The sequence below is a fragment of the Salmo trutta genome, chromosome 30, assembly GCF_901001165.1.
Source record: "Salmo trutta chromosome 30, fSalTru1.1, whole genome shotgun sequence".
Classification (NCBI taxonomy): domain Eukaryota; kingdom Metazoa; phylum Chordata; class Actinopteri; order Salmoniformes; family Salmonidae; genus Salmo; species Salmo trutta.
In genome coordinates, this window is record NC_042986.1 from 2,987,934 (window position 1) to 3,000,727 (window position 12,794).

Below are 12,794 nucleotides of genomic sequence, written 5' to 3' on the forward strand. Positions count from 1 at the left end.
GAGATGTCAGTGACTGCAATAGTTTGCGGTTGATACAGATATTGCTATCAGATGGCATCTGACTCTGAACTGAAGAATATCTGATGAAGAGCAATAAGGAAGAATTTCATTTTGGTTAGTCATTAACCCCACTAGACTTTACACCCAAAGCAAGCTCACCACCTGAAGTCGTGTAACAACAACCGTGTGGATAGTTACTGAAGAAAGGTAAGACCACAAATTTACCACAGTTTTGAAATTGAGTTAAGGGGCCTTACATGTAATTTACACCCAGGCATCATGAGAACCAGTTGATTTTAGTGGTGTAATATCCTGAAATACTATACTTGAATCATTTTGTTTTTCCAGGAGCACATCCCTGTCATAGCTGGCTTCATTTTTTTGAGTGTAAAGATGAGTGATATCTCTGACGATGATAATGAGATCTCTTTCGCAGTTAAAGTAAGTGCACACCAACATCAAGACAGCATGAATAGTGTTATATTCATCAATATAATACATATTAGGAACCATATTGTTATTATGGCTTAGGGGGACAATTTGATTATGTGAATGTTATTGCCCTCTGTGACGGTCTCTCTTGGTCTTCATAAGTTTCTGGGGCGTGTTGAGGTGGTCCGTTCTGAGGGCATGCAGATCCTGAATGAGGCCGTTCAGAGCCTGAAGGTAAACATCCATAACAGCTGTCCCAACCATTTTTCTCTGCCTAATGTTAGACAGTTGACAATGGGTGCGTTCAGCAGGACTCAACGTTTTGGAATGTTCAGATTGTTCTACGTAGCATATTTCTATCATTCCTTTCTGACATGTAGAATGAGGAATCACATTGGCTCTATTTGTAGCACTTCTATATAAACTTCCCTTTTTCAGGACCCTGTCAAAGATCATTTGTAAAAATCCAAATAACTTCACAAATCTTAATTGTAAAGGGTTTAAACACTGTTTCCCATGCTTGTTCAATGAACCATGAACAAATAATGAACATGCACCTGTGGAATAGTCGTTAAGACACTAACAGCTTAGGCAATTAAGGTCACAGTTATGAAAAATTAGGACACTAAAGATGCCTTTCTACTGACTCTGAAAAACACCAAAAGAAAGATGCCCAGGGTCCCTGCTCATCTGCGTGAATGTGCCTTAGGCATGCTGCAAGGAGGCATTAGGACTGTACATGTGGCCAGGACAATACAATTGCAATGTCCATACTGTGAGATGCCTAAGACAGCGCTACAGGGAGACAGGACAGACAGCTGATCGTCCTCGCAGTGGCAGACCACGTGTAACAACACCTGCACAGAATCGGTACATCCAAACATAACACCTGTGGGACAGGTACAGTATGGCAACAACTGCCCGAGTTACACCAGGAACGCACAATCCCTCCATCAGTGCTCAGACTGTCCGCAATAGGCTGAGAGAGGCTGGACTGAGGGCTTGTAGGCCTGTTGTAAGGCAGGTCCTCACCAGACATTACCGGCAACAACGTCGCCTATGGGCACAAACGAACTGTCGCTGGACCAGACGGGACTGGCAAAAAGTGCTCTTTACTGACGAGTCGCGGTTGTGTCTCACCAGGGGAGATGGTCGGAGTCGCGTTTATTGTCGAAGTAATGAGTGTTACACCGAGGCCTGTACTCTGGAGCGGGATCGATTTGGAGGTGGAGGGTCCGTCATGATCTGGGGCGGTGTGTCACAGCATCATCGGACTGAGCTTGTTGTCATTGCAGGCAATCTCAACGCTGTGCGTTACAGGGAAGACGGGCTCATCCTGACATGACCCTCCAGCATGACAATGCCACCAGTCATACTGCTCGTTCTGTGGTGTGATTTCCTGCTAGACAGGAATGTCAGTGTTCTGCCATGGCCCGCGAAGAGCCCGGATCTCAACCCCATTGAGCATGTCTGGGACCTGTTGGATCGGAGGGTGAGGGCTAGGGCCATTCCCCCCCCAGAAATGTCTTGCAGGTGCCTTGGTGGAAGAGTGGGGTAACATCTCACAGCAAGAACTGGGAAATCTGGTGCAGTCCATGAGGAGGAGATGCACTGCAGTACTTAATGCAGCTGGTGGCCACACCAGATACCGACTGTTACTTTTGATTTTGACCCCCCCTTTGTTGAGGGACACATTATTCCATTTCTGTTAGTCACATGTCTGTGGAACTTGTTCAGTTTGTCTCAGTTGTTGAATCTTATGTTCATACAAATATTTTACACATTAAGTTTGCTGAAAATAAATGCAGTTGACAGTGAGAGGACGTTTCTTTTTTTGCTGAGTTTACAAGTTTCAACAATGTTTGACTACTGAACGTAGCCGAGGTGTGCCCTTGAAGTATGACTTTACAAAGTGTGATTGATTGGTTTGGTAGGTAGATGCAACATTTTCAAGGCACATAAAACACATTTCAATCATATCAGCATTTGTAACAGAACATGGTTTCAATAAACAGTTTTTTGTTTTAAAGATCATATTGATTGAAATACTCAATCAGTGGTTGCTCAAGTCCCTGTCCTTTGCCCTCCATTAGATGCCTGACAAAGAGTCAACAGAAAAGCTGCAGAAGAAGAACAAGGTGTCTTTGTTTTTGTCCATGAGCGGGATTGACATTTTGGAGCACAAAACCAAGGTGAGAGCCTAAGGTCCAACTCCAACGGAAGATGTGGGGGTGGGGGGGGACTGCTTCAGTATGATGAAGTCTAAAAAGGTTAACAGAAATAAATGGGCCCCTTACATGTTTATGGGTTTCTATACTGCTGCATTACACAACACCTGCACCCTCCTCTCCTTCCTCTTCCAATAATTGTTCTTTCTCCTCCTATTATCATGCATTCTCACTTCCCTCGTCTTTTCCAGTTCATGCTGTACACATGCCCCCTCTCCTCCGTGTCCTTCTGTGCAGTCATCCCGACCACACCCAAAGTCTTTGGCTTTGTGGCCAAACACCCAGCTGCAGACATGTACCACTGTTATCTGTTCCAGAGCAAGAAATTTGTGAGTACAGTGCAATCGTTCAATCTTGATTTTAGGGTACATCACTAAAAACACATCTAAGGGTTTTAAGTTGCCAATCTCTACCTTTTCTATTTTCTTGCTCCTCTCCTCAGTCTCATCTGCTGGTGTCCATTATCGGAGATGCATTTCGGGCCACAAAGAGAGAGGAAAGCCTCAGAGGAGGCGGACGGGATCTGATTGTGGAGGCACTGAGGCACAAGGTTGGATTAAAGTGATTTACAATGCGTTTGGAAAGTATTCAGACCCCTTTACTTATTTCACAGTTTGCACAACCTTATTCCAAAATGGAATACATCGTTTTTTCCTTCATCAATTTACACACACTACCCAATAATGACAAAGCAAAAACTGGTTGGGATGGTGCCAGGTTTCCTCCAGACGTGACACTTGGCATTTAGGCCAAAGAGTTCAATCTTGGTTTCATCAGACCAGAGAATCTTGTTTCTCATGGTCAGAGTTCTTTAGGTGCCTTTTGGCAAACTCCAAGTGGGCTGTCATGTGGCTTCCATCTGCCACTCTACCATAAAGGCCTGATTGGTGGAGTGCTGCAGTTCTCTGTCCTGTCCTTCTGGAAGGTTCTCCCATCTCCACAGAGGAACTCTAGAGCTCTGTCAGCGTGGCCTTTGGGTTCTTGTTCACATCCCTGCCCAAGGCCCTTCTCCCCCAATTGCTCAGTTTGGCCAGGTGGCCAGCTCTAGGAAGAGTCTTGGTGGTTCCAAATTTCTTCCATTTAAGAATGATGGATGCCACTGTGTTCTTGGTGACCTTCAATGCTGCAGAATTGTTTTGGTACCCTTCCCCAGATCTGTGCCTCAACACAATCCTGTCTCGGAGCTCTACGGACAATTCCTTCGACCTCTTGGCTTGGTTTTTGCTCTGACATGCACTGTCAACTGTGGGACCTTATTTAGACAGGTGTGTCTTTCCAAATCATGTCCAATCAATTGAATTTACTACAGGTGGACTCCAGTAAAGTTGTAGAAACATCTCAAGGATGATCAATGGAAACAGGATGCACCTGAGCTCAATTTCGAGGCTCATAGCAAAGGGTCTGAATACTTATGGAAATATGATTTACTTTTATAAATTTTTTTATACATTCGCAAAATTTCTAAAAACCTGTTTTTGCTTTGTCATTATGGGGTATTGTGTGTACATTGAGTAAAAAAAAAAAGTAATCTATTTTAGAATAAGGCTGTAACTTAACGAAATGTGGAAAACGTTAAGGGGTCTGAATACTTTCTGAATGCACTGTAGTTGGTTTAAAGCTAATAACAGTTTTGTGGTTGTGTCAACTGTTTATGGGTTCTTGTGTTTTGCATTGTATGGTGTAATTCACAATTTAATATTTCTAACTACTTTTCTGCCCTTTTTTCTTTTAGAATAAAGTCCTGCAGAGGGAGAATGCCGAGCTGAGGATGAGACTCAGTGCATCCGGAGATGTGAGTGAGGAAGCAGTAGCCCCCACACACACACATACACACACATCTTCCATTGTTTTTTGTAAATGAGTTCTGTGTAACCAGGGTTGGCTAGGTTACTTTCTCAATGAAATCCTTTACTAGTTACCTGACCAAAATTGTAATCAGCAACGTCATTTATGGGTTACCCAAACTCAGTAAAGTAATCTGATTACTTTCCCTTTAAGAGGCAATAGAAGAACACAACAATTATGTTGCATTTTACTTTATGGGTTATGTAGGCTTCTAACCCATAGATTTCATTTTCAATACAAATAATAATACGATTAGGTTATATATTTTAATGAAAAACCAAAGTCTGTCAGATTTCCACTCATTCCTATTAATTAAATAGCCCCTGATCTTCAAGAATATGACTTTGAAATATAGATCAATCAAATTGTTTTACCTGAGCATAACACAAAAACAAAGGACTTCTTAGCCTACTCTATTGTTAATGTATTTTTTTTGTCATGGAGGACTGATTGGACTCATTGTTTTAATTTGAAAAAGAAATGCTGCTCTCATTGAATGGTATGCTTTGAGCACTATCGAAAGTGCTATTTGCGTGTGAAAAAATTAATGCCATATGCCACATTTGCTAAAGGCCTATTGTTTACATTTTTGTTGGTGACACTGATATCTTGAAAATTTGCAGCTGTTTACATGGCCACGGGAAGATGTTTTGGGTTGGGTTTTTCTCTGCTTTCTCCAAATAAATAAATAAATATATAATATACAGTGCATTTGGAAAGTATTCAGACTGCTTGACTTTTTCCATATTTTGTTACGTTACAGCCTTATTCTAAAATGGATGAAAATATTTTTTTACTCATCAATTTACACACTACCTCATTATGACAAAGCGAAAACAGATTTTTAAATTGTTTTGCAAAAAAAATAAATACTTTATGTACAAAAGTATTCAGACCCTTGGCTATGAGACTTAAAATTGAGCTCAGGTGCATCCTGTTTCCATTGATTATCCTTGAGCTGTTTCTACAACTTGATTGGAGTCCACCTGTGGTAAATTCAATTGATTGGACATGATTTGGAAATGTACACACCTGTCTATATAAGGTCCCACAGTTGACAGTGCGTGTCAGAGCAAAAACCAAGCCACGAGGTCGAAGAAATTGTCCGTAGAGCTCCAAGGCACAGATCTGGGGAAGGTTACCAAAGGACACAGTGGCCTCCATCATTCTTAACTGGAAGAAGTTTAGAACCACCAAGATCTGGCCGCCGGGCCAAACTGAGCAATCGGGGGAGAAGGGCCTTGGTCAGGGATGTGAACAAGAACCCAATGGTGAACAAGAACCTGGCACCATCCCTGCTGTGAAGCATGGTGGTGGCAGCATCATGCTGTGGGAATGTTTTTCAGCGGCAGATACCGGGAGACTAGTAAGGATTGAGGGAAAGATTAACGGCGCAAAGTACAGATCCTTGATGAAATCCTGCTGACAGAGCTGGTGGAACTCGCACACGCTTTTTCAGTTCTGCCCACAAATTTTCTATGGGATTGAGGTCAGGGTTTTGTGATGGCCACTCCAATACCTTGACTTTGTTGTCCTTAAGCCATTTTGCCACAACTTTGGAAGTATGCTTGGGGTCATTGTCCATTTGGAAGACCCATTTGATGCCAAGCTTTTTGAGACCAAGCTTTAACTTCCTGACTGATGTCTGGAGATATTGCTTCAATATATCCACATAATTTTCCCTCATCATGATGCCATCTATTTTGTCAAGTGCACCAGTCCTCCAGCAGCAAAGCACCCTCACAAAATGATGCTGCCACTTCCGTGCTTCACGGTTGGTATGGTCTTCAGCTTGCAAGCCTCCCCCTTTTTCCTCCAAACATAACGATAATCATTATGGCCAAACAGTTCTATTTTTGTTTCATCAGACCAGAGGACATTTTTCCAAAAAGTACGATCTTTGCTCCCATGTGCAGTTGCAAACCGTAGTCTGGCTTTTTTATGGCGGTTTTGGAGCAGTGACTTCTTCCTTGCTGAGTGGCCTTTCAGGTTATGTTGACATAGGACTCGTTTTACTGTGGATATAGATACTTTTTGTGCTGTTTCCTCCAGCATCTTCACAAGGTCCTTTGCTGTTGTTCTGGGATTGATTTGCACTTTTCGCACCAAAGTACGTTCATCTCTAGGAGACAGAACGCGTCTCCTCCCTGAGCAGTATGACGGCTGCGTGGCCCCATGGTGTTTATACTTGTGTACTAGTGTTAGTACAGATGAACGTGGTACCTTCAGGCATTTGGAAATTGCTCTCAAGGATCAACCAGACTTGTGGAGGTCTACAATTTTTTTTCTGAGGTCTTGGCTGATTTCTTTAGATTTTCCCATGATGTCAAGCAAAGAGGCACTGAGTTTGAAGGTAGGCCTTGAAATACATCCACAGGTACACCTCCAATTGACTCAAATGATGTCAATTAGCCTATCAGAAGCTTCTAAAGCCATGACATCATTTTCTGGAATTTTCCAAGCTGTTTAAAGGCACAGTCAACTTAGTGTATGTAAACTTCTGACCCACTGGAATTGTGACACAGTGCATTATAAGTGAAATAATCTGTCTGTAAACAATTGTTGGAAAAATTAATTGTGTCATGCTCAAAGTAGATGTCCTAACCAACTTGCCAAAACTATAGTTTGTTAACAAGAAACTTGTGGAGTGGTTGAAAAACGAGTTTTAATGATTCCAACCTAACTGTATACTTCTGACTTCAACTGTATGTCCTTTAGGCCTATGGACTTATTTGTGAATCAGCACAAATTTTGATTGAGCAAGAAAAGCCCCACTCGTGGTCTTCTTAAATTAAACTAGTTTTTGGCATGTGTGGAGCGCAATACCACAGAGGAGTTTAGAAGGGAGGAACTCCCTCAAACGTTTATTCCAAAGGCTGGGATCTGCACTATGCAGCTGACTGTCCACTGGTCGCAAAAACAATGATTGATAGGCAGCTTAAACCGTTATTTGGTTAAAATACACCTAGACATTTGTGAACAGCCATCTACAACAACCACGATCCATTAGGCGCAAATAAATGAGAGAGCAGCATGATTCACATCATTCCGCTATGTGATTATACCAAACATTAAGAACACCTTCCTAATATTGAGTTGCAGCCTCAGTTTGTCAGGACATGGACTCGACAAGGTGTTGAAAGCGTTCCACAAGGATGCTGGCCCATGTTGACTCCACAGTTGTGTCAAGTTGGCTGGATGTCCTTTGGGTTGTGGACCATTCTTGATACACAGGAAACTGTTCAGTGTGAAAAATCTAGCAGTGTGGCAGTTGTTGACACAAACCGGTGCACCTGGCACCTACTACCATACCCCCTTCAAAGGCACTTAAATAGTTTGTCTTACCCATTCATCCTCTGAATGGTACACATACACACAACCTTCTTTAACCTGTTTCCTCACCCTTCATCTACACTGGATTTAACAAGTGACATCAGTAAGGGATCCTAGCTTTCACTTGGATTCACCTGGTCAGTCTGTCATGGAAATAATAAGTGTTCTTCATGTTTTGTACACTTGTGTGTAAATATCAAGTGATATCCTTGTCGCCTGCAGAGTACACCACTGCTGTCGTCCTTACTTCCAAGCATTTATTCAAGTTGGATGTATAGGCTAATCTTTGGATGCCAACAGCATTCGCACCACATTGGAATACATAATGTAGCTTGAACTGTATCCTACAAAAGCCTATTCCTGCTCTTTTCCCGTGATCTATCAAACGCTCACTCAGGCGGAACAAACTTAAACTTGTTCTTTTTTTATGCTGATTTCAATGTCATAAAGATTTTTTTCACAAACATCCTTTCTGAATTTAAAAGTAATCTGATTACAATATTTCTGCTGGTAATGTATTACAGTTCTTTTTTTTTGTAATCAGTTACATGTAACTAACTCCCCAACCCTGTGTGTAACATGGGCATGATGGAGAAGAAGTCTCCTATGCCATGCCAACTCTGCTCTCTGTGCTTTTTATCACAGGGGACAGACAGGGCTGCTAGAACCACAAACAGACATCAAATTGACCCCACAAGGTCCCAAAAAAAGCGAACAGAAGCACAGAAACTCTCACACTTAGACATGTATCCTCACAAAAGTGAGTACTTTTACTTATAGCAGCAATACAGCTATGCTGTCATCACACCCAAACTGAATTCTGTTTAAAATCTAATATTAACAATGATGTATTTTTCATCCCTTCCAGTAACGTTTCACTGCAGTGATGACACAGCACCTCTACTGAGAACACAGGAACTGAACATGACAGATGTTTGAAGAGGAGTGGCCATGTCAAATGTACTGTAATGCATGTTGATGATACATGACTCTAACTAAACTATAATGTCTGAATAAAACAATGAATAATAGCTAGATATGTTCGAGTCTTTAATATACTTTTATATTTCAAGGATCATGCAGTTTCTCTGTACATTTAGTCAATGGATATAGATTACATTCAAAACATTATTTTTGTTATGTAGGCATGTGCAAAACTGAAACTTCTCAAACTTCTAACAATATAAAGAAAAAATACTTGCAAGCAGGCACATTTTCCTCAGGAAATGTACCTTTAAGAACTGTTTCAAGCGCCCATTGGAATGAATCAGAGCGCAACACAATCGTTTGTGGTAAGGTGAAAGCAACTGACTATAGACGAAAGTCAAGGGGTGAAGTCGGGGGTGCATCTGCGACAAGCGAAAGTCGTACACTAATGTGGTTTCAACAGCAAGACTCAGTGCAACATTGCAGGGTTGTCATTGTTTATAAAATGTGTTCTTTATAATGTCGAAATAAACGGAAAATATATGTGTGTACATTGTACAATCAATCGGTGAAAGAGCCCCTCATATCACATGAATTTGTACATATTCACTGTATACATGAATTGTGCAAAGTTGGTTCCTCTTTCAGTCACGTCTTTGGTCATGTTCGGGTAGGTCAAACAAAAACACCCTAATGATTTGTTGACAATTGAGCCTCCCACAATGCAGGATGAAGTTGCTGAAGAGCGACTGCAGAAACTTGCAGTTGACTGCAGTGAAAACTCCATGATCTTTGATCAGCTGATTTTTGTAAAATTCATGTAGGCGCAAGTCGGACAATTTTTTTACCCATAATCAGAGTTGTGTTCTGTTTGGTGTCACTAGTCTGATACCCCATTGCATGGGTCACAATCCATAGGTTATGCTGTAAAGTATGCCTCCCAATGCAATTCTAAAGTCTACATACACAGTGTGGTTTCAACTGAGTTTTACTTATTTTTTTCAAATCAAATTAACTCATTTGTCTTTTGTTGAATTTATATAACATTCCAAAGTTGTTTAGTATTATCTAACCCAACTGTGGAATGATAGCACTATTTTTATCCGTTTGGGTCAGTTTCAATGTGGTACGTTTATTTTGAAGGCGAACCGATTCAACTATTGTTGAATACTCTTAACTACACACTGGTACAAGAACGGGAACACGTTAATGTCACGAACTTCAACATCTGGCTTTAATGTTCTCAGAAATATCTTTAACCAAATAACTTGTAAACTCACTTTTGACAAAATGGCCTTTGAATGTTTTGGTACTTACTGGAGCGCTCTCCTTTGTCTACACCCATTCAGCATTGTTCACAATCTCTTAAGCCAGCCCCACCCATCTCTTTAAGGATTCACATGTGCCCCACCCATCTCTTTAAGGATTCATGTGCTAAACAGTGAGTAGTGTAGTAAAGATGAAGACTAAAAGTGGTAAAAGTAGAAGCCTACAGTAAGGACAAATTCAGGGTAAACAAAGTGTCCAGATAAAAATATTTTATAAATATTAAATTACACTTACCCAGACACACTTGTCTAAATTGTTGGGTCATGTGAAAGAAATTCTATAACCAATCCCCAGCCACATCTTGCCAAGTGGATGGGTCTCTACAGAAGGTGTAAACAGTACAGCCAAATGGTTACTTGCATAGTAGCAATATCAGAGATAGATACTGTATATTATTTATTTATATTGACACTATGTACAAGAACAATATCAATATCAGTGATAGATGAGGTAGTTCCATCTCTCTCTATATATATATATATATATATATATATATTTATTATTATTTTTTAATCTTGTGACACAGCTAGACAAACTGATCTTTTTGAGAAGATCAGGGAGTTTTGCAATGAAGAGGCTATGGATGTCACATGCCCTGCCCCAAAGTCAAAGGCAGGACAGAAACAGGATCTTCCAATATAGATTCCCTTGTTAATGCGTTGTTCGGACGGACCAGTCATCAGCACTATCTGCAGTGCCTCTATTCAAATGACTCTCTCCTAATACGTTGCTGCTTCTATTTTTATTTTTTTATCCTGCTGCTCGGGATAAAAAAATAAATAGAAGCAGCAACGTGTGTGTGTGTGTGTGTGTGTGTGTGTGTGTGTGTGTGTGTGTGTGTGTGTGTGTGTGTGTGTGTGTGTGTGTGTGTGTGTGTGTGTGTATATATGTGTGTGTGTGTATATATATATATATATATATATATACACGTGTATATATATATATACATATACATATACGTATATGTATATATATATATATATGTGTGTATATACATATACATATATATACACATGTATATATATATACACATACATATACGTGTATATATATATATATATATATATATATATATATATATATATATATATATATATATACACACATATATATATATATATACATATATACACATATATATATATATACACGTGTATATATATGTATATATATACACATATGTGTGTGTGTGTGTGTGTGTGTGTATATATATGTATATGTATGTATATGTATATGTGTGTATATGTGTATGTGTGTATATATATATATATATATATATATGTGTGTGTGTGTGTGTATATATATATATAAGACGTGTAAGACGTCTAGGTGTAGCAAGTAAGGCGGAGTCAGGCGCAGGACACAGAGATGAGTAATTCACGTAACTTTACTCAAAACAACAAATATTCCAAGAAGGAAAATAATCAAGCTCACAAATACAGACCAACTTACAAAGGACAAACATGCACAAACCATGGGGGGAACCAGAGGGTTAAAGAAGGAACATAATTATGGGAATGGAAACCAGGTGAGTACAATGAAGACAAAACAAATGGAAAATGAAAAGTGGATCGGTGGTGGCTAGAAAACCGGTGACGTCGACCGCCACCCGAACAAGGAGAGGGACCAATTCGGGGGAAGTTGTGACAGCTTGATGAGGCTGAAGCACCAGTCGGGGGCAAACTTGGTGTGGCCTGTGATCAGGAAGTAATGGTCCAGACTGTGATGGAGCTTGTGCTTGTTCTTGTTTTGACCTCTGCAGTTGCGAGGACTTCAAAAGTAGATGGGACCTGGCTGCATAGGGTCAGAAGGATAGTGCACCTGCAAACAACAAAAGACCATTAAGGTAAGTTAATGAAAGAAATGTAACGTAAAACGTAATATACTTTTGTATGCATCATTGTCAGGTAAGTTTCACTTACCTACAAATACGCAGAGCAGCATTCTCTCCATAATTTAGGGTGGAAATGTATGAGTGGGACATACAGATCAAAAACATGAAGAAAGATTTTTTAAATTGTATTATTTTATGGCTTATAGTTCTTGTGGAAGTTGATAAATAACACCTGGGGGCAAAAACTCCTACATCCACTGACAAAAACTGCCACCGCATTGTACGACTGACCCAGCTACCACCATAGCAGAGAGAACATTTGCTAAGTGTGTCTTTGATGCCTGTGTCGATATTGATGGGATCGAAAGAAAAGCAGCACTTGTTCTCGGACCATGATTTCTCCATTCAAATCTTACTTTAACATTATTATTCCACAATAGTAATGATAGATCAGCCAATGGCTGCAAGTATTGAGGCGTCTTATTCTGATACTTGCCCTATAATATATATATTTCACAGCGGTTTAGGTGGTACAATGATTCTCTACACTATACTTGCTTCTTTTGTCACATAAGCTGAAATTAGGCGAACTGTTAGAATTTTAGCAAACAGGAAATGGTGGAGTGATTTCTGCATTGTACATCTAATGGAGTCTTCTCTGTTTTCATTTAAAGCATCTTTCTGTACTTTGATTTTTCGTAACAATTGCAAAGACATTGTAGTATTTGTAGTCAACTTTGTGGTGAAGTAATCAGCGGTCACCGAGAGACAGATAAAAATATTGATTCTACAGTTGAAGTCAGAAGTTTACATACACTTAGGTTGGAGTCATTAAAACTTGTTTTTCAACCACTCCACAAATTTCA

General features: G+C 40.1%; 1 protein-coding gene and 1 long non-coding RNA gene across 3 annotated transcripts; one reads left to right on the forward strand and one right to left on the reverse strand.

Moving 5' to 3' along the window:
* The first annotated feature begins 113 nt into the window (after positions 1–113).
* On the forward strand, positions 114–8,873 carry LOC115168955 (PTB domain-containing engulfment adapter protein 1). Of its 2 annotated transcripts, XM_029724516.1 has the most exons (9): positions 114–207; positions 349–441; positions 595–666; positions 2,526–2,624; positions 2,852–2,989; positions 3,103–3,210; positions 4,393–4,452; positions 8,484–8,598; positions 8,707–8,873. In XM_029724516.1, exons 2-9 carry the CDS (start codon positions 394–396, stop codon positions 8,775–8,777), a joined length of 711 nt encoding a protein of 236 aa, XP_029580376.1. In that variant the 5' UTR covers positions 114–207; positions 349–393; the 3' UTR covers positions 8,778–8,873. The 2 variants fall into 2 exon arrangements, with proteins under 2 accessions (XP_029580376.1, XP_029580377.1); XM_029724517.1 differs by lacking the exon at positions 8,484–8,598 and having other exon boundaries at positions 115–207.
* A 2,590-nt stretch (positions 8,874–11,463) lies between these two features.
* Positions 11,464–12,496, reverse strand: LOC115168801 (uncharacterized). Its single transcript, XR_003870748.1, has 2 exons — positions 12,017–12,496; positions 11,464–11,915 (listed from the first exon to the last, which is right to left on the reverse strand). It is a non-coding gene; the product is annotated as an uncharacterized LOC115168801 (long non-coding RNA).
* Between the last annotated feature and the right edge of the window lie 298 nt (positions 12,497–12,794).